This window comes from Populus euphratica, unplaced genomic scaffold (assembly GCF_000495115.2).
Source record: "Populus euphratica unplaced genomic scaffold, PopEup_1.0 scaffold358.1, whole genome shotgun sequence".
Taxonomy (NCBI): Eukaryota; Viridiplantae; Streptophyta; class Magnoliopsida; order Malpighiales; family Salicaceae; genus Populus; species Populus euphratica.
Window position 1 is genome coordinate 167,814 of NW_011500248.1, and position 23,792 is coordinate 191,605.

Consider the following 23,792-nt stretch of genomic DNA (forward strand, 5'->3'; position numbering starts at 1 on the left):
GACCCAGCCCAGCCACACTAGCTGGGCTTAGGGCTTATCCATTCACTTGCCATTAACGCAATCCAATGACATTACCTTTGCTGAAAAATGTTAGCAGAAAACATGAATTATCTCATATTTTGTATGCCCAAAAGAGATATTATTTGTTTTAAAAGGATGGAGCAAAAAGAGGAAATATTACTTGGCATGAGGTGTACTTATTGGTTATTATAATATGATATCTAATTATGTTATTATATTGATTTTAACATTTATTTTCTTTCAACATTATTATGAAAATGGCTTGACTAAACACAGTATTCAACCCACAACAATCCATGGTCACAGTTTTAACAATTCATGCTTATCAACACATATATTTTTAATCAAACAAAGTTCCAATAACTAACATAACCATAAACAAATGACTTGGATATCATTTACACTGATTATTAATCTTACAATAATAGTCTACCATATCTTAAAACCATAAGCTACGCATTCACTACTACATTGAATATATATTCATCAAAACATGCATAGTACTTCAAATCATGATTAAGCATATCAAAAGACACACATTGTTTATCAAACAAACAAATAATTATAATTGATGAACATTAAACATTAAAGTAATAATTTAAAACGAATTAAAAAAGGATGTGTTTATTAAGCTATATTATTTTATCAAGGGTAAATGGTATACTTTTTGGTCAAAATACAACTTTTTTTTTTAGATGTTCTTACTTATTTTCTTCAAGTTTCTAACTCTTTTTGACCTTTGTTCCTTTACTTTTCTTTTTTTTCCTTTTTCTCTCATTTTTTCTTATTTTTTTTTATTTTGTTGACTTTTATCCTTTCGATTCCCTATTTTCATCTTTATAGAAAGACACTCCTTTTAGAGGCCAAAGTAAAACCAGGATGTTATAAAACCACCTATGATTTTTTGATGATTTTTCAAAGATAAGTTATTACAAAATATTCTCTTTTTCTCTCTCCTCTATAAACTTCCTCGGAAGCTGTGGTGTCTAGTTTCCTTTTATCTTTTGTGAAATGAATCTTAACAAAAGAAAACAACCTCAAAGTTAACTTTTTTATATGTAACCCTATTTTTTCAATCAAGACTCACTAGGTATGGTACTTTAATGAATTACTTATATAGATTAAGATTCAAATATACCATCAAACAACCCGAAACATGTAAAGGAGATGCAAATATATCATTGATGGTAAACCATGCTTGGTTTAGAGATTTGGAACTTCACATTTATTGATTGAAAAATTAGTCCTTGATTAGCTTGAATTTGTCAAGGTAAGGGAGGCTAACTAGGAATAAGATATTGATGAGTTCTTCAAGACAAATAAGGTATAAGTATTTGACGAGGATTGTTGATCTTTGTTTAAAAAAAAAAGTGTTTCTTAGATGTATGGTTCCAATTAAAGCTCTTAAAGAGGTCGAAGATACTATATTTATTCGTCTGAAGGTGGCTTATTGATCAACCTTTTTGGTTGAAGAAGAAGAAGAAAAAGAAAAGTGGTTGAGTGACACATCATCAATTCCCTTTATTAAAGCTTAAAAAGCATTCATTTTGTTTCAAATCCCTAAAAGTTAAAGGTTTAATTAAGTTTTTGTGAATTTTTATTCTAGTATTTGAATTTTTATTTTTAATGTATGCACCATCAATTAACCCAAAAAATCTTTAATTCATGTAATCACTACCCTAGCAATGTTGATTAGAACATTTTGATTGATACACCTTTTATAAATTAGTCGTTAGTTTCTAGATTGTGTAATTCAACACCTAATTGACCATTACAATTTTAATTTGGTCAATGATTCAATCAATTTAAGTCCTTAAATGTACATCCATTTTGCATGTTAATTCTTGATTTTGAATTTCTTCAATTAAGCTCCTAATTGACCTTAAAACTTTCTTTTCTTCAGAATTAACTCCTTGAATTGATCAATTAATTTATTAAAATTTAAAATTGATTCTCAAAACTTCTACGACTTGCAATTTGACCCGAATTAGGCTTTTAAACTTTATTTTCCTTTAAATAAGTTTTTAATTAAATTAGTTAAACCCATTAAAAGTTTAAATTCATTTTCAATTAAGCCCGTGATTAAATCAATTAAGCCCATCACAAGTTTAATGAAGTACTTAAGCTTAATTATTTTGTAATTCTTCCCCAATCTTCAATATCTTTCTTCAATTTGGTTTTAAATTCTCATTATTTTGTTCAATTAGGCCCTTCATTGCTGTAATTGAGTTCCTAACCTTTGTCATTTAGTCTAATTTGGTCCTCCAACTTCAAGTTTATATGATTAAGTCCCTCTTCAGCCCATCCTTTCCACCTTTAAATTTCTTATCCATTTGTGACCCTAAAATATATTTTTTAATTTCTTGATTGGATTTTTAAGTATTTCAAGAGGAAAAAAATTACATAATGTTTTTTTAGAGATTCAAAATTGTGTTATAACATCATATATAAGGCACTATAATCATTTCATAATATTTGAAATATGCCTTTGACCTTGGTTTTAAACTATAATTTTTCAAAACTTGGTAGGTAAATGCAATTTTGACTAAATTATTAGCTGCCAGGGTAGTTTTTTCTATTAAAAAAAATAATATTTTCCAAGAATCATTCATATAAATTATCATAATATATAGTGGAAGAATAAAAAAAACCATCAATTAAAATCTAGGGTTAATGAAAATTAAGGTAAATAATAATTTTTAAATGAAAAACCATAAATTCATAAACCTGATGCTCTGATACCATATATAAAAAGTTCTTTAATTGTAAACATGAACAATCATATATAAAATATAATACTCATAATATTAAAATTTCATGATTTTTATATTCAAATAATTATTTTTTAAAAAAAAATACATTGATCCATAACAAGCTCAATCTTGAATAAAGAGTATTTCTCTTCTAACCCTCAATTATTTTTATATTTTTTTTTTATTGAGAAAAACATATAATAAAAGGTAGAGATAAAACCAGTTTTCTAAATAAAATCTTTTTATATCATGCATCCATCAAGTATATAGTTTAATAAACTACTTATCAAAATTTACTAATAAAATTTTATTATTAATATTTATTAAATTATTTGAGAACGCATTAACTCATTTATATGTGCTACATCTTACAAATAATTCATGTATGTAGGGGCTTATTCTCCACTAATTTTGGTTAATCAATATTGAAAAAGTTAATGATGTAGGAGTTTCGACTAAGTATTGAAAGTATCGAAAAAAAAATATAACTTGATTAAGATTTCATTCTATATAATATATATTTGAATTATAAATTTTGATTTCGATCTATAATTAAAAATTTATTTTTCTTCAGTAACTTATAATAATAAAAAATTAGGTAAAATGATTTTAAATTAAAAATATATTTGTGAAAATGATTCATAAGAAACGTTTTTTTTAAAGGAATGTAGTATGAGTTAGAATCATAAGTTAAAATTAAAGATTTCAACTTTTTAATATTAAAAGAAAAACAATTTACTCAATTATGAAAAAAAACATTTGATTTAAATTCAAAGTTATTACTAACCAAACAAACTGATGACTTTTCTTTGACTTAAAAATTAATAAAGAAAAACTAGTTAAATCAATTAACAAAAATATTACCAAACATAACCTAAGTATTGGTTAAAAACCCACATATGTGCTCTCTACTTTCAAATCTGCTTTAAATTACACCCTTTACCTTCAACTAACCTTTTACTTCCAAAACTCTTATAATACATGGCAATTTAATTTGTAATAAAGTTGGCTGAAGAAGCTCAATTCACCTTTAATGGGGATTAAAGTAATTAATTTATTTGATTTATTTTAAGATTATGGGTTTAATCTGAATCAATGAGCAACAATGGAGGGCCTTCAAGAACTTTGGTCATTAAGTCTTTTAGAACGGTCTAATTTATTTTAAAAGAAAAGGAGCACACTACTTTTCTTTTCAGCATGCATGCCTCCTCTTTCTGGCCCCCACCGTTGGCACTTTTCAATATAAACTAGGATGTTATCTCCGTCTCTTCCCTATACTTGCTAGCTCTTGCTCTCCTCCTCCTCCTCCTCCTCCTCCTCCTAATACTCAGTTTCATATTGCAAAATGGAAAATTTAAGCAAATGGTTGTTCTGTTTCCTAGTTTCTACTACGGTGATAGTAGCAGCAGTTGGGAGAGAGATTTCTGACGGAGAAGAAGCAAGGAGAGAAGCTGATAGAGTGACCAATTTGCCTGGGCAACCACAAGTACGGTTTCAGCATTATGCTGGTTATGTAAAACTTGGACCCCAGAATCAAAGGGCATTGTTCTATTGGTTCTTTCAAGCAAAAGATGACGCTTCTCAAAAGCCTCTAGTTCTGTGGCTTAATGGAGGTTAGCGCAGCTCTAACTTTCTCTCCAGCTTAATTAAAAAATGAAAACTTTTACACTGATTTCTTGGGTGGATAGAGCATGCCTGAATCATCACGGATCGATGAGTGTCCTTTACTATATGTCTTGGATAATGTGATTATGTACTTGGTTTTTTTTTCTTTTGGGGAGAGGGTAACCTAATTGTTTTTAACCATGAAAACAAATGAATGGTTTTTGGGCTGCTCAGTAGTACTTCAATGTTGACAGAGAAAAGAGATGGAATTCATCGTCTTCCTTCTCTCGTCACATGCCATGAGAAGTGAATGGATAGAATTCTTTCGATTCACTTTCTTGTTGTTGATAAGGTTAAATAGTTTATTTTTACTAGAAACTTTACCAAGTGAAGCAATAGCAAAAGATTAAGTTAAACATTATTCATTATATACTTTTAGATTATCTATCTGAGTGAAAGTGTTTACTTATCCAAGTTTCATGCTCATATTTCAAGATAATTGGATTTCTATACCTACTTGATAATTCAATCGTCTTATTTTAATCTTAATTGCCCTATGAAGTTAAGCTCAAGGAATATCTTGGGTATTTAGAAATGTAATAGTAATTATTTTTAAAATGTTTTTTATTCATAAATATATTAAAATAATATTTTTTATATTAATACATAAAGTATATATTAGAGGTTGACGGCAGGGTATTTATGAACTCAAGTCTGTAAATAGTAAATACCGTAAGAGTTTTCAAGCTCATCATGCCATTTATCCCCCTTCAATTATTCTCTGCCATCTTCTCCCTAGGTTCCTTCGCTCTTTCATGCCCTTCTTTCAAAACTTGTTTCTTCCCTTTTGTCTGTGAAGGACAAACTTTGGGTCCCATGGAGTGTGACCGTTACCATGACGTATGGCCCATAAAAAGGGCAAACAAGAAAAACAATTATTAGAAGTTTATAACTTTCATATATAATCTACCACTTCTCTTTACAGATAATTATAATAGACAAGTCATTACTTTTTCTTTTTTTAATTCAGAGGGACTTTCTTTCCATGTTTGAGTACGTTTGAAATCTTAATTCTAAAAAAAATTAAATTTAAAAAAATTATTATAAAATTAATTTCACCCTTTTTCTCTTAGAATCGTTATCATTAGTGGATTGTTAGCTAAGCAACGACAAGGATTCATGCTAATTTGAACATGGATGGTGATGCATGTCCAGCTTTGCTTGGTCTCTTCCTTCACCTTTAATTTCCATTCAAGCGAAGAACATGATTTTCAATTGTTTACTAAGATAGAACAAAAAGAAAAGAAAAAAAAGAAAAGAAAAAAAAGGGAGAGTAATTGGGAACGTTTGTTGAATTAAGAAATTGATTTAATGATAAAAGAAGTGTTTAATCCATATCAGGACCTGGGTGCTCCTCCATAGCTTATGGCGCAGCGCAGGAACTTGGCCCCTTTTTAGTTAGGGGAAATGGAACACAGCTTATTCTCAACAAACACTCTTGGAACAAAGGTAATGTTATATTGAATAAGCTTGTTATCTGTTAATTAATTAATAATTTCTTAATGCATTAGTAAATATAACAATTGCAATTTTATCATCCTATATATTTCCACTAAATTTCTTGCTGATTAATTTTGTTTGCTGATGGTGTTTATAATAATCAGCTGCAAATATGCTTTTCCTGGAGGCTCCTGTGGGCGTGGGATTTTCGTACACAAATAATTCCGAAGATCTATATAAACTAGGTGATAAAGTTACAGCTGACGACTCTCATGCCTTCTTAATCAATTGGTTCAAAAGGTTTCCAAATTTCAAATCACATGATTTTTATATAGCTGGAGAGAGCTACGCAGGTGAGCAGATCCTTTACAAGTACATTTTCTTCATTATATATATAATTTGAACTAAAAGTTCATTGTTTTTTTACTCGTGAATCTTTTTTTTTTCCTTTTAACTAGGGCACTATGTTCCCCAACTGGCTGAGCTCATTTACGAAAGAAACAAAGGAGCTACAAAAAGTTCTTACATAAATCTCAAGGGTTTCATGGTATGTTGTAAGTATTCAGGTTTAGCCTACATGGAAACATTGAAATATTAATGCAATGGTGTGGTTTCTTGATTGGAAAAAAAAAAAATAGATCGGAAATGCTGTGATTAATGATGAAACGGACTCTGCGGGCATTGTGGATTACGCGTGGAGTCATGCAATCATCTCAGATCAGCTCTACCACAACATAAAGGAATGTGATCATCAAGAAAGCGTAACAAACGAGTGTGTTGTTCATTACAGAGGGTTCGCAGAAGCTTATTCAGACATCGATATTTATAGCATCTACACTCCAGTTTGTCTCTCCGAATATTCTACTCGAACTTCATCGAGACTTGTCGTCGCCCCTCGCCTTCTTTCAAAATTACATGTAAGAGCACAGAAGCATCAATCTTTTAGTTTTAACTGATTAGCTAGGGCCAAAAAAACCAGGAACAAATAGACTTAAAATGTTAATATACATAATATTGAGAAATAGTTGGTTTTTTGTAAAGGAAAAATAACATACAGCAGTAATTGTTCTATAATGGCATCAGAGTTAGTTAATTGGCAACTATAAATGTGATTGTTTCTTGATTTCAGGACCTAGTGCATAACCTACCATCAGGATATGATCCATGTACGGAAGATTATGCAGAGAAGTTTTTCAATAGAGAGGATGTTCAGAAAGCCCTACATGCCAATGTCACCAAATTATCCTATCCTTATACACCATGCAGGTACTAGCTATAAGAGTATAAAATTTAATTTAAGCTATAACATACAAGTCAAATACTTGGTTTTTGTGTTTTATGAATACAGTTTTGGGTGTTTTAGCTAAAATTGCTTGAATATATATAACCTTTTGGATAAACATTTGAGAAATTAGGAACCCAATTGACACCTTTTTTTTTTTTTTAATGATGAGATTCGGAATTGGCTAAAAAGAATATCAGTGACTTAATTGATATATATATTTTATGATGGGCATTGAGAAATTGGATAATATTGATGTCTCCAAGTTCTATGAAACTGAATCTTTTATAGGCATCCCTATATTCATTGCCATTGATGATCGATGGTGGTACAAATAAACATACAGGTAGATTTCATGAGGTGGGGAAGTGATTAAAATTGACCAGTGGGAACCCGTAGCTTTCAAGCATTTAGTGAGAGCTTGTCTCAAATAATAACTATTGCTCTCTTTCTTCCTGCTTTCTCTTTGAAAAAATAAACGAGAAAATGTAGCTCATTGGGATGGATTTTTTATGAGCACCAGTCTCTTTCATTTCCTTATGGCTTCCACCCACCTTTCTCCAATCATTCTAACTGGTTGAAAGCACATACATAACAAAACAAAAATAGGCAATATAAGATCACACCGCCGAGTTATATGTATGGGACCATCCTTAGTTGAGGTGAAGAAAAGAGAACCTTGTGTTCTTCCATGGTCCCCATCTTAAATTTTCAAAAGAACGTCGTCATCGTAAGATGGTAATTATATATTTATTTGGTTATTGTTTTCTTAATCACATTAATTATAAACAATTGATTCTTTTCTAGGGTAAGAGTTTATTCCTAACGGTTTTTTCTTTTGTTTTCTTTTCCTGTGATCACCCCCTTCTCCTCTCTAAAATGAAACTGGAAATGTATACATGTGCCTATACAAATTAAGTACTCCAAATTTCATGTATAATCCATTGAGGCCACGAATCATGGATATGACTAAAATGTTTATATTTTTGTTGTTTGTGGCATGAACAGCAATGCAATAAGGAAGTGGAATGACTCTGCGGAAACAATACTGCCTATCATTCAGAAGCTTTTAAACGCTGGATTGCGTATTTGGATCTATAGGTATGCTGATGGAACACCTTTTCGATATTATCTTATGAATTTATCTAAAAATATTTTAGGAAATGCAAATATTAAGATGTTTTAAAACCTATAAAATTCTATCGCTTTAGAACCATATCATGAACCATCGAATTGGATGAAAAACAAGAAAATCATGAACTTTTATAAAATTCTCTTGTTATAAAATAATGAAAAAGAAAAGGCTATTATTCTCTCTTAATTTCTTACCATGTTCATAACAACAACAATGGTACTGCAGTGGAGACACTGATGGAAGAGTACCAGTGACATCAACAAGATACAGCATAAACAAAATGGGGTTAAAAGTGAATGAAGAATGGAGGGCATGGTTTCATAAGAGTCAAGTGGCAGGATGGGTTGAGACGTATGAGAGAGGGCTCGTATTAGCCACCATACGTGGTGCAGGCCACCAGGTTCCTGCCTTTGCACCTCAGCAGTCCCTTTCTCTCTTCTCTCATTTCCTTTCAGCCAAAACTTTGCCAGCTTCTTCAAGGTTCTAGTTCCCACAGTATTGGTACTCGTGATAAAGAGGAATAGAATGTGACCAATTATTAACTATGTTTAGCAGATTTTGGACACCTTTGTCTCCACATTGGGTTGTGTAATTTATCAGACAATCTTTTCTCTTAATCTCATCATGCAAAACTCAGGATTTTAATTTTGGGTTGCTTTTAAACATAGATTTCTCTCCATTCTATTGAAAAATAAATAAACAAAAAGAGTTTAGAGAGTTAAAATGATGGGAAAAACATATAAAAACTACATAATATATATCAAGTTTTTTCTAGTACCATATCTATGGAAGAACAAAGAATAGAAAGGTTTCCCATGTCAAGAAACTATACAAAGCAAGTACGATTTGAGTCTGTCCATGTATAGTTTACATTAAATAAAAAAGGTTGCTTTATATTTTCAGATCGTGTTCCAAGTAAATTGTTTTTTAGCCTGCTGTCGGAAACCGTGCACTATAAAAATATCTTTAGAAAATTGTATTATAAAAGTTAATTTTCTAGTGGAAAAAAATAAAAAAAAATATTTTTATATTTTTAAATTGTTTTGATATATCTATATCAAAAATAAATTAAAAAATTATTATTTTAATGCATATATAAATAAAAAATATTTTAAAAAGTAACCACTATCATACTTTTAAACACCCTCTTTGGATATATTTGTTTTTTGATAAAAACCGTGTTTTACAAATTTTTTATTTATTTACTTGAAAATATTTTTTTAATTGTTTTAATGTGTTGATATCAAAATAAATTTTAAAAAATAAAAAAAATTAATTTTATACATTCCAGAATAAAAAATACTAAAAAACAACAAATACCACAATGTTATTAAAACTCATTTGATATTATAGTAGTAGTTTCTTTTTAAAGTACTTTTTATTTAAAAATATATTAAAATAATTTTTTATTTTTTAAAATTTATTTTTGATATTATCATATCAAAACATTTTAAAAATACAAAAATAAAATTAATTTGAAATAAAAATATATAAAAAATTATTAAGAAATACTTTTAAAATATAAAAATAAAATATCCATGATGGTAAGAATTTTTGACTGGGCACGAGATTAGTTCAAATCTTTCATCTCAAGTGGTGCAAAACCTAGCAAAACGAGTCAGTGTCGGAGACATAGTGATGTAAGAGACCCAACTTGTTCCCAATTACTGACAATGCTGTGTACTGTATTAAATAGTTGTAGACCCAACAAGTTTTAAAAGAACGGAGACAACCACACATGAGGGCGGAGCAAAGACCAACCGAGACAACCATCCATTAAGATTGATGAATTGCAGATCAAATGAACATAGGCGGCACATCTGCTGAATGGATCTCGAAATGCTTTGTAATTTGTTAAAATAAAGATCAAGATCTCTAGGAGAACTCGTGTTTTCCACTCCTAAAACAAGCCCAGGAGCCGGCTTCATGTGCAGCAGAGGCACATAAAGTTTTTTATGCCAACCCAGCAGCGACTTGGTAGCGTAACTCTGCTGGTCCTCCTTCACTGGGTCCAGGTCCATGCATGAGAGGGGCAAATCTAAAAGTCTAATGATTCTATGTGCTGATAACGTGCAAGCTATGCTGCAATCATATATATTTAGTTAATCAGGATTCAGAGCTGTTGATGAGACTAGCCAGCCACATTTTCCTTCATAATTTTGATTATTAGGACCTTAGCTAGGTTCACTGAAGGAGAATCAATGGTGTTATATATTATATCTCTATTGGTTATGGAGAGGCAGAGGAGTTGGGCCCTTTCTTTCCCATGAGCTAATAAAGTTCAGTCCTCACACATGGAACAATGGTACGTAGAGCTAGCATTTCTTGATTGTTCATGTTAATTAGGCCGCAGCAGCAGTCAATTTGCCTTATAATTTTTGTCCCCAATGGCCATTTCGTTGTTTGTTGAATCTCCTGTTTGGGTTGGATTTTCCTACTCCAATACTTCTAGTGATCTTAAACAACTTGGTGAAACAGTTACATATGTTGTCGGGGACACAGTTACATATGTTGTCCATGTTTTTATTTTATTTTATTCTTAAGAACAATGCGGACTTTATTAAAAATCACTCCCTAAATGTCCCAACCATTGAATTCATGGGATCCGCTGTTATGATCTACTTGTTAAATGAATATTTTTATGCAATAATTTCATCAAATTATCCTGACATTAACTAACCAATTTCTTGTAATGATATTTAGCTCAAGATTCATATGTATTTCTTGTGAACAAGTTTCGAAGTTTCCCACAGCTCAAGTCACATGAATTCAACATTTCTGGAGAAACATATGCAGGTATTGGTTAACAACTCATTATCTGACTTTCATTGTTGTTAAAATTATGAGTTGGCTTATAATATAATTTTATTATCTGACTTTCATTGTTGTTAAAATTGTGAGTTGGCTTATAATATAATTTTATGAGTAAATATATATATATATATATATGTAAAATCGAGTTAAAAACTTAAAAACTAGCAAACTCCATAAAATTAGTAAATATATATCGAGTTTTCAAGTTTGACAAAAGTTAAAAAAATTATTAACTCCCTGCCCCTCAGTGCTAATACTCTATGGTGGTGCCTAGTTTCCTCTTTGCTCAATTCTCAAATTCTCAACCCTAGCAAACTAAAATTAACAATACAGCTGGTTCTAGAACTTCCACTTTCTTTCTCTCTCAAAACATCTTTTTTTTTTCTTTACTTTGTTTGCTTATGATGTGATTGTTTCCACCCTCCACTCTCTTAGCTAGTTTTGTTTGCCACTATAAATGAAATAACAATCATGCCTTTCATTAGTAGACAGGTTTGCTTGCTAGATTTTCTTCTTTTTGTCATGTTTGATTATACGAAAGAGGGCTATCAATTTTATATTATTTTTTGGTAGTTTGACAATTAAATAATCTTGAAATTACTGTTAATTTTGCAAAAATAAAAATTCTTCCTAGTGCTGAAAACCTAGTAAACACATTATTATTTGTTAATCTTTTCTTCTTCCTCCTTATCCATGAGATTAATCAAGTTAATCTTCATAGTGATGCAATAGGTTCTTGTACTGAGTATTTGTTGTGACAAGTAGAGAGAAGAAAGGTTAATCAACTATTAACTTGAGATGCATATAAAAAACTTGTATGGGTAAGAAAATACAAACATAAATTACCTGCATTCTGTTTGAATTGATCAATAGTAAAAACCATAGCATTACAGAGATAAAAAATTACAAATGTGCTTTTGTTTCCATCATCAGTGTTTAATTTTTTCACTACTTTCTGCAATACCTAGTTGTGAATCTTGGTGTTTTTGTTGGATTCTTCATCATAATTTTGATATGAGTTTCTTAGCTTGTGAGCAAATTATTAATAGATTATGAAATATTTTGTTAGCTAACATAGGATAACGACTATATACCATGCACCAAGCTAAGATTTTGAGATTGATTTTTTTTTTACATATATTCTTTCATATTTACATGTATAGATATTGATTCCCACATATTCTTGCATTTTAGTATACAAAAATAAATAAATACAATCTTGCATTTCAGTATACAAAAATAAATAAATACAAAGCCTATGTACTTTCAAAAGATAAAGAGAAATCATAAACTATAAAAAACTATAAATAAATAAGAACATTTGTAATTTTTTTAAGGAGTTAGGTGACCTGCAAAATGAAATTGGATCAAAGAATTAGCTTGTTGCAATTAATATTCTATGTGTAATAACCTATGTTTGATATCTTCTAGTTATGACCTGCATCGATTTATTTAATCCAAACTTAAATGTCTATCCTTTGTGGAAATCAATTGTAATTTTCCTATTGTTAAGAAAAGAGACTCTAAATAAATTTTCTAATATTTCCTTCTAAAATCTTCATTCTATTTTGTAACATATGCTAATTGATATAAGGTACCACTCTACATTACTGAAGTAAGAGCAAACAATAATAGTCATTAAAACTCTAAAATCCCTTTCTAATATTGGCTTGAGAGAGAATATTTCATATTATAATATTGTAATATTTCATGTATGTAAATTGTAAAGGAACTATATCTTTTAATTTTATGTTGCATATATAAAGGTTCAGTGGGTGCTAATAAACCACCTCAGTAACAACCAAACATATTGACTATGTCTTTCCTACCTTATCCTTGTTCCTCCTTTCTTGATATAAAGGACCCTGTTTGGAGTTTGGACCAAAATAAAACATATTAATGAGATGAGTTAAATCTATTTAGTAATGGTGGATATTATGTTGCTCCAACATATGAGCTAGAAGATCATAAGTAGTCACCGTATAAGTAATTTATAAGCATATGGAATATTACAATATTAAAAATCAAGTTAATTACAATGTTAAATAATTTGATAAAAAATTCTTAAAGCTGACATGTTTTAGGTTTTGCTTTCATACTTTTTACTCTAGTTGTTAGATGTATATCTTATAGTTGATCTAATAATAATACAAAGATTTTGCAAAATTTAACCACGTACATGAATGTTTTTTTTTTTTTTGTATTTTGTCCAACTTTCTACTTTATATATCTGTGTTAGTGCATATATTGATTCTTGAATTATAGGATACATGACATCTAAAAAAACTATTGATGGCAATATACTTAATGTGGGATGGCAATATGATATAAATTTTGATAAGAATTCAAGAAAAGTTCAATATAAGTATTGTTAGAAAATTTTTAGTAGAGATATTTACCGTTTCAAGCATCATTTAGCTTGCGCTCAAAAGGATATTAAGTCATACCAGCAAGTACCAGAAGATGTAAAAAAGATGATTTTGAATGTTTTGGTGAAAAATCAAAAAGCAACTGAGAAGAAAATAAAGGTTTTTCAATATATTGGAAAAGATAAAGATAACAATGAAAGGGAAAAAATTAGCTTAGTGAACAAAGAAAAAAGAGCAGCAAGTGGGAGTGGAAGTACACAAACTACCATTAATCAACTGCTAAAAAAGAATCTTAAAGAATAAGCATATTGAAAAATTATAAGGTTTTTCTACACTAATACGATTTTATTCTATGTGAAAAACTATGAGTTTATTAAATCACTTGAAATGGTTGCAAAACATGAGCCAAGTTTTAAGCCTTCATTTTATCATGATATTAGAAAGAAGTATTTGAAGTAAGAAGTAGATCATATGATGAACTTGTTTAAGGAGTACAAGCTAAAATGAAAAAAAAAAGTTGTTCGTTAATGTTTGATGGATGGACTAATAAGAAAAGACGTTTTATTTGCAATTTTTTGGTTAATAGTCTTAAATGGATAATTGTTTTTAATCATTAGTAGATACATATAATATATTCAAGATTGTTGATAAGGTATTTGAGATGTTGGATACTATTGTGGAGATAATTAGAGAGAAAAATGCGGTGCAAGTAATTACTGGCAATGCTGCAAATTATAAGCCATAAGGCAATTGTTAATAGGAAAAAAAAATATTATTTTGGACATAATATGTTACCCAATATATTGACTTGATATTGGAATATTTTAAGAAGAAACTAGAGGTCCATCAAGTAACTATTCCTAATGGGAGGAGAATCACCTCATACATATATTTAAGAATTATTCTTATTTTCATGCTAAGACATTTTAGAAAAGAAAATGATTTAATTAGACCTACTACAACTAGATTTTCTACTATATACTTGATTCTTGGATGTTTAAGTGATTATAAAATACAATTGATGATAATGTTTACTTTCAAAAATAAAAGAAGGGAAGTGAATTCAATGTTGTATTTTGGACAATAAGTTTTGGCATGATGTCATTATATATATTAAGACAACATATTCTCTTATTAAAACTCTTCGATTAGTTGATTTAGATGAGAAATCAACTATGAGTTTTTTTATATGGAGCAATGGATCAAACAATATTGTATATTTTAATTGTGTTACATTATTATGTATTACTTAATTAGAATTATCAATATATAATTAGTTAAAATATTTTACTTGTGAGATTTTACAATTCGAGTTTATAATCTAAGTTCATATTGTATATTCTGTGTCATGTTAAAGAAGAAATTTTGACAACCTTATTAATTTCTCTTTTCATTAAGTATCATTTCTTAATTATGTTAAGGCACGACGTTTCATAGCTTACTGAGTTCATTTATGATAACAATAAGAATGATCACATTAACTTTAAAGGTTTTATTATGAGTTTTCAAAAATTCATTCCATTTCTCCCATTCATGGATACCTATGACATGATTTTAGAATTAAGAAGTTTTTTCTTTCATAATCTTGCTTCATAATAAAAAATTAATTAGTTGGTATAAAGTGTTGGAAGTAAACTAATCTTTGAAAATTAGTTAACTTGATCGATTAGTTAAGAACAAGTCGACCGGTTGACACTGAGCAACCAAATAGAATAAGTTGAAGAGGTTGATCAGTTGAGAAATGATCGATCAGTTTAGTCAACAAAATATATTTCTTGTTTAGATTAGGATTTCCTAGTATTAATTTAATTCTTTGATTGTCTATAACTTTATCCTTATAAATGGCTTGTAATTCATTATTGTTAAGTTGTGCAAAAACATAGAGGATAGCTAAGAGAACTTAGAGATAAACATTTAATATAAGTATATCTTCTTCTCAATCTTCTTTTTGTTCTTAAGTTTTTGACTTTGCATTATTGTTTTTAATCTTTTATCACTTATCTTTCTTCCAACAAGTTATATCAAAGCTCAAGTTTGATTATTTAACATGGTCAATCAAAATTTCTCACTTCAATGTCCTAGTTTAACAAACAACAACTATGAAACTTAGTATATTTAAGTAAAAACTTGGCTAGGTTATCAGGATGTATGGGAGATGGTTGAAAATGGCATTGATGAGCCTACAAATAGAGTAATGTTAAATTCATCTCAAATAAAGATTGAGCAAAAGGCATGAAGAAATGATCAATAAGCACTCACAAACATCAATCAATGTTTAGATTATACTACTTTTGAGATAATGGTTAACGCAATAACCGCTAAGCAAGCATATAAAGTTTTGCAAGAATCAAACCAAAAAGCTGATAATGTGACAAAAGTACATCTATAAAAGTTATGTAGTGACTTTCAAAAGTTACATATGCTTGAATCAGAGAATATTTTAGAATACTTTGCAAGCATATTGGCTATATACAATCAAATAAAAAGAGATGAAGAGAAGATGAAAGAGACAAGTATTGTAAATAATATTTTAGGCTTATTGTAAAATAAGTTCCATTATATGGTGGTTATGATAAAGAAGTCACAAAATATAGATGTTCTTTCAATCCAAGGTCTCATAGGAAAATTACAAGTCCATAAGGAAAGAGTCAATAAGATTTAAGAGGATATAGGTGTATAGGTACTATTTTCAAAGCAAAATGGTTTTAGATATTTGCAAAGGGGTAAAGGAATGAATAAAGCAAAGAAACAGGAGGAAGATACAGATTTAAAGGAGAAGGTTATTGCAACCTCAATGGATAAACTAGTAGACCATATGAAACAAACTGGACGACCAGTTACATTGATAGTGGTAATCCAAAATCCAAGTTTGACAAATCAGAAGTTAAATGCTATAATTGTCAAAAAGTAGGTCATTATAATAAGGATTATTAGAGTCCATCCAAGAGGGTTAAGGAGAATGAAAATCTAATGATATAAGAGGAGAAGGAAGCCACCCTCTTACAAGTGTATGATGAGAGAATGAAGATAAAAATAACATATGGTATCTAGACAATAAAGCCAATAACCTTATGTATGAAGACAAAAGCAAGTTCATAGAGCTTGATGAAGCAATTAAAGGTAATGTCACTTTTGTGAATCATTCAAAGGATTCCATCAAAAGAAAAGGTATAATTTTGATTAAATTGAAAGATAATAGTCATTGATTTATTAGTGATATCTATCATATACCAGCACTGAAAAATAACATATTGAACTTAAGATAATTGTTAGAGAAAGGGTATGATATTAAAATGAAAGATTGTACTTTGACATTACTTGACATTAAAAGAGCTATGATTGCAAAGGTATTTATAACAAATGATAGAATATTCTTATTAAATATATAGATGAATATGCCCAAATACCTAAATACATGTGTAAAGAATGAGACTTGACTTTGGTATATGAACTTAGGCATGTAAACTTTAATAGCTTGAATATTATGGCATAAAAGGAGATGTTAAAGGGTTTATTGTCCATAATACATTTAAATTAGTTGTGTGGTTGATGTTAGTGGGCAAGCAATTTCATATGATCTCTTTGAAGGAGTCTACATCAAGAGCAAGTCAACCCCTACAAGAAATACATATCGATGTTTGTGGTCCTATCAAATCATGTTTATTTGGTAAAAATATATATTTTCTACTTTTTATTGATGATTATAATAAAGAAATTCAGGTATACTTCTTAAAAGAAAAGTCTAATGTGTTTAGCTGTTTTAAGAAGTTAAAGATATTAGTTGAAAAAGAAAGTGGTTATTTTATAAAATCAATTAGGACGAAAAGGGATTGAATTTTATTCTAATGATTTAAATGAGTTTTGTGAAGATCATTGTATAAAAAGACCCTAACATTACCTAAATCCTCATAACAAAATGGCATAGTGGAAATAAAGAATAGAAGCATCCTTAACATGGTAAGAATCATGTTTAAACCTAAGAATATGCCTAAAAAGTTTTAGCTTGAAGCTTAAATTGTGCTATCTACTTGTCAAATAATTGTCCTATTAAAACCTTGAATGACATGATTCTACAAGAAACATGAAGTGGAAGAAAGCCAAGTGTTTCTTACTTGAAAGTTTTTGAGAGCATTGGTTATGCACATGTATATGATCAAGTAAGGACCAAGCTAAATGGTACGAGTAAAAAGATGATTTTTTTAGGCTATGATCAAAAGTCTAAAGGATATAAGCTTTACAAGCCTAATGAATGAACGATGATGATTAGTAGAGATGCTGAGTTTAATGAAGAAGGAGCATGAGATTGAAAGGTATATGGTGATGAGAAGTATTACTTTCTATCGATTCTTGATGAAAAGGAAGAAAGATATGAACATCATCAAAACCTTATAGTTATACCTCCATAAACACGTATTTGCTCCAGTTGCTAGATAGAGACAATTCGAGTAATCATTGTCACTATTGCCCAACATAAATAGAGAATTTATTAAAAGAATATCAAATCAGCCTTTTTTAATGATTTTTTAAAAAAAGTTTATATTGAGTAATATATGGGATATGAAGACTTCAACATATGGGATATTAAAGTTAAAAAATAAAAAAACTTGTATGGATTAAAGCAAGCCCCAAAGCTCAATCTAAAGATCAAAGAGAGTGGTGATACTTTTTTTATATGTTTATATGTGGATGATTTGATCTTTATAAGAAATAATCTAAAGATATTTAGAGACTTCAAGTAAGCAATGATTAAAGAGCTTGAGATGATAATTATTGGTCATATGTCCTACTAATTAGGGATTAAGATAAAACAATGATAAGATGGAATCTTTGTGAATCAAAAGATGTTTTTAAGAAGGTTCTTAAAAAGTTCAAAATAAAGGATTGTGTAAAAATAAATACTCTGGTGAGTATGGAGTAAAAATATTAAATAATGGTGAAAGAGAGAATATAAACTCTAAAATATTCAAAAGCTTAGTTGGGAGTTTGAAATATTTAACATGCACTTATCCGAATATTGTTCTCTTGGGTAGAACTTATAAGTAGATTTATGGAGACACCAACCATGATACACTTCAAAGCATTAAAGTGAATTTTTTGGTATATCAAAAGTATTGTTAATTTTGACTTGTTTAATGCTTGTTCTAATAGCTTTGAACTTGTGTGTGATAATGATTAGGCTGGAGATATAGATGATAAAAAGAGCATTCAGAGTTTCATTTTCTACATGGGAGACATAACAATTACATGGAGTTCAAATAAGCAATCTATAGCTCAATATGTAGCCAATACATCATGTGTTTGTCATTCTATATTACTAAGAGGATTATTGAAGGAATCATTGCATTAGAAAATAATCTAGTATTTTATAATATAAGTGAGCATATTGACAAAAGATTTCATTACCTACAAGATTGTATTACAAAAAAAGAAGTTGAAATCAAGTATATGAAGACATAAGACCAAGTTATGAATATCTTCACAAAGCCATTGAAAAATGATGTTTTGTTTTTTTCTTATCAAAATAAGAAATATGCTGGGAGTTATGAAGAAATCAAGTTTAAGGAAAGATGTTGAAAGTAAATTTATTTCTAGAAATTAGTTGAATCGATCAATCAGTTGAGAACAAGTCGATCATTTGAGACTGAGCAACTAGGTTGAATAAGTTGAAGTTGTCAACTAGTTGAGAAATGGTCAACCGGTTCAATTGATAAATATAATTCCTATTAAAATTAAGATTTCCTTGAATTAGTTCAATTTCTTGATTGCCTAAGACTTCATGCATATGAAAGGGCTTGTAACTTAGCATTATTAAATAGTATAAAAAGAGAGAAAATAACTATAAACTTAATAAAAGTATATATTTCTCTCAACCTTCTTCTTGTTCTTGAGTTTTTGACTCTGCATTATTGATTAGTACTTAATAATGTATTTTTATCAAGGTTTTATATCATCATTTTACACTTGAAGTATCAATAACTTCTTAACTAAAACATGTTTTATAATAACATATCTAATAATATAATGTACCTTTAATTTATGGTAAATGTTCATCTTAAATGTAGACCTATCACATAAATGAAAGGATTAATTGATGAGTTTAAGTACTGAAATTGAAAAGACAAAAAGATAGCCAAACATAGAAAAGTGATACTGGTGTAGTCTAAACCGGAACACTATTCAATAATTGGGTCATATCTGGAGTTGTAGATCTCAAATTTAGGTCTACTTTATATAGATGAAAAGGTAAGACATAGGCCTACAACTTTCATGGAGTCAAAGATTTAAAAAGGTTATTTTCAAGTCCAAATTATAACAATAACGAAGAAGTCTGAATCTGTATTGCAGCTCGAACATTGTTCAGTGTTTGACCCATATTTGGAGTTCTAGAAGTCCAAATGATCTCCATGTTTTTTTTAGAAAGTTAAGATAATTTCCTACAACTTTTATGTTTTCAAATGGTTCTAATTCTGACGTTATCAATAATATTTTGGATAGATAAGAGAAGATAAGAATTGTCACCAAGTCAAGAGTTGACCACCCACTCATCAATTAGTCATCAAATCAATAGTTTTCAATTTTGACATATAAAAGGAGTCATTTGCCATGCATTTAGGCATCTTGATTTCCAATCAAGATCATGCTTTTGCTTTCTTTCTTTGTATTTTTAGAATGCTTAAGTTTTATTTTCATTAATATCTTTTTTATGCCTTTCAATTCCTTTCCTTTACTTACTTAAGTTTTATCTTATTTATGTTCTTATATTGTTTATTTATTTTTCTTTCTTTCATTATGTTTAGTTAAATTTATTATGTCAAGGTGAAAAGGTTACACTAATGGTGTAAGAATAAGTATAGTGTAAACTTAACATGGACTTTAATATTTGATACTAACATGTTTTGTATTTGTTATCTTGTTCACTTTTTAATACTTTGCTTATTAAATACCTAATCTAGATTTATATTGTATAACACTTGGTACAACAAATACTTGATACTTTCATAGCCCATATTGTATGGTATAACCGATATGTGAGCTATGAAAGAAATTTGATTTGTTATTAACATAAGTTATAATCATGAATGTCTGACAACATTTATAAGTATTAGCATTATTCGAATAAGATAACTAATGTAATCATGTTAATAATTTATAATTTGATTGGAATCTCCTTTGTGTGTGATTTCCAATTAAGTAATAAGAGTTTATATTATACTTGTTTGACATACCATTAGTGAATCCTCCAACCTTAACATTTGTTATTATCATTCTTTAATCCTTACGTTAATCTTCTATCTCAAAATTCTTATCAACTTCTTCTTCTTCTTCTTTATTACTACTACTACTACTACTACTAGTATTATTATTATTACTACTACTACTATTACTATTGTTGTTGTTATATTATTATTGTTTATAATGTATACAATTAACTAATACTATTATTATTAGTTATATTCATGTTCTTCTCATGTGTTTTATAAAGTGTTCTGGAATGCAGTTGAAATTGTGTTTCTTAAAAAATTAAAAAAAAATTCTTAATTTTTTTTATATTTTTAGATCATTTTAATGTATTGATATCAAAAATAATTTTTTAAAAAAAATATTATTTGATATATTTTCGAGCAAAAAACATTTTAAACTACAACTATCATCACACTCTCAAATACCCTCTTAGAGTTTAGACTAGGCCATAGCCATAATCATGCATGTATGGTAAGACAAAAATGAAAAATACCTATAATATCAAGTAAAATCATATTACCTATAAGCCTTTCATAATACCTATAATGTAAGGTAAAATCATATTACCTGTAAGCCTCTTATAAAACCTATAATGTCTAAACATCAGTTATATATAAAAAAATAATTATTTTGCTCTTCTTTATATTATGACTGTCAATTCTTGTTATCATGTAATTAAATAAAAATAATTTTTTTAAAAATAACTTAGTTCTAGTTATGAATTTGATAAGTTGACCGTAAGTGATTCGACATATCATGGTAATATTAGAAAAAATGTTGTTGTTTGGAATTTTTTTAACAAAGTCAAGCCATCTTTTTACTATATTTTAGGTTATCTTTAGAATCATTAATTCAACTAGATTAAATGAGATCAACTTCATATGGTTTAAGTTAAGACTCAAGCTAGAAAAGATTTAGATAAAAATTTTTTTAACAATAACCAGCTAAGCAAGTTTAATTATACTTTTAAAGAATTCTCAACACCACAAAAGAAGAGTTTTAGTTAGAGATATATCCTTTCATCCTTATTTTAAATTGTCTTGATTTTTTTTATATGTATTCTTAATGCATTTGATTCTTATTAAATAAATGAAATAGAAAAAAATGTTGGTTCTTTTAAATAAATATATTAATAAGAAAAAAAACCTTTTACAAGAAAATTATTTTGTTTAAATATAATTTAAATTGTTACTCCAATTATAACAAAAATCAATGTCATATATTTAAGTTAAAAAATTGAAAAGCTTTTTATGACACACAATGAAATATCTTTTTGTACATCTATTTCATCACTTCATAACTTAATTTTTAGTTAGTATTAATATCTCGTTTTAGTGTTTATTTACACATACAATCCTTTATCTATTTTATTAAATATATAAAATTAATTTTAAATTAACAATTAAAATTTTTCATACTCCTAAAAAATAAATCCCGACTGTTACATAGCACAGGTGTAATGTTTTAAGGTAAGAGTATTAATGAAGTGGTAAAATATATTCATGTGAGTACTATGTACTCTATATGCACAGTGTTGATAAGGTTAATCATGCACCATTATATTAGTTTTTACCTTTTAATTTAAGGAAAGACAAACAATTTTCTCACTTTTTTCATGGCCTCCTAGAGCCAAACCTTCTTATTCTTTCGTATGGCTATTACTCTAGCTTTTACCTATGATTAGAAGAAAAGAAAAGAAAAGAAAAAGATAAATAAATAAATAAAAATAGATTTCACCATATGAGAACGTGGTTAAAAACCTGATTGAGCTTGTAGAGTATTTAGTAAGTTTGTAGAGTATTTAATAAGTTTAAAAATTAATTATGATATATGTAAATTAATCTAAATATTTCAAGTTTTTTTTTAAAAAAAACTTGACTAGGATGAATAAAAAACAATTAATGGACATAAAGACACATAAAAACAATTTAAGAGAAAAAAATATCAAAATGAATTTTAGGGACACATGGAAACTTTTAACTGTGTCTTGCTAAGATAAAAAAAAAATTCTTACAACTATAATTTGAAAAAAAAAAACTTTATTTCAGACTGTTTAATATTTTTATAAATTAAAAAATTAAAAACCATTTTAAAACACAAGTCAAATCATAAAAACAAACATCGAAGTAATTGCATTTTTTATTTGGAATAATTATAAAAAATCAATTGTCACTTTTTTCTTCCAATAAACTCATAAAAATATTTTTATTTTCACTTAATCCCAAAATACTTTTATAGAAAAAAAAAATCCACATATCTAATTTCCATGGAACAATTTTAACCCATTTTGAATTTTCAGTATGAAATTATTATTTTTTCAAGTTTTAGAAAAACAAAAGAAAAAATATAATGGATTTTATATTAAAAATATTTTATAAGACTATAGATATGTTTATATTCACAATATTTATATTATTTCTAAAATTACAAATTATAATACAATTTTTTTTATTTAAACCAATAATATTATACGAACTACAACTAAAACTCTTCAAAAAGGTGTTTTTTAAATAATTGTAGAAACAATGCCTGCAATTTGAAGGAAAATAATTATCGTTTCTCTCTCTCTCTCTATATGAGTGTGCTTTATAAATCATTGAACATAAAACATTGTAAAATCATTTTTATTCAAATTGATGAAATCTTATTGAATTTCCAAATCTCACATACAATTGTTTTAAATAAAGAAAGAATCAAATGGATTAACAGTAATCAGTGAGAGTTAGATTTGGATTTTTTTGTATATAAAGATTTTGTTTTAGGATCATAAAGATAGTAAACTAATTTGATAGGTTTTCTTGGGAAGAAAACTTTTTAATCCTTCATTTTCGCTTCTTGGTTTTAATTTTACTTCAAATGAGAGAGCCAAAATAACTATTTCCTTGCCGGACTTGAACCGGGGTCATCCGGGTGAGAGCCGAGTTTACTAACCACCCGGACTTGAAAGGTGTTCTGGGCTCACCCCCTTCCTCGCTCACCTATCTTCGTTTGGATCAGCACAGCACTTGTGCATGCACGCCAGAGATTGAGAAAGAGAAAACAATGGAAAAGCATAGCATTATGGATGGAAG

The 23,792-nt window shown here is 28.5% G+C and overlaps 1 protein-coding gene across 1 annotated transcript; it reads left to right on the plus strand.

Moving 5' to 3' along the window:
* Positions 1-3,964: 3,964 nt before the first annotated feature.
* Positions 3,965-8,959, plus strand: SCPL35 (serine carboxypeptidase-like 35). The gene is made up of 8 exons (XM_011008470.1): positions 3,965-4,387; positions 5,781-5,888; positions 6,044-6,232; positions 6,338-6,426; positions 6,518-6,796; positions 7,009-7,145; positions 8,170-8,262; positions 8,522-8,959. Exons 1-8 carry the CDS (start codon positions 4,120-4,122, stop codon positions 8,781-8,783), a joined length of 1,425 nt encoding a protein of 474 aa, XP_011006772.1. The 5' UTR covers positions 3,965-4,119; the 3' UTR covers positions 8,784-8,959.
* The last annotated feature ends 14,833 nt before the right edge of the window (positions 8,960-23,792 follow it).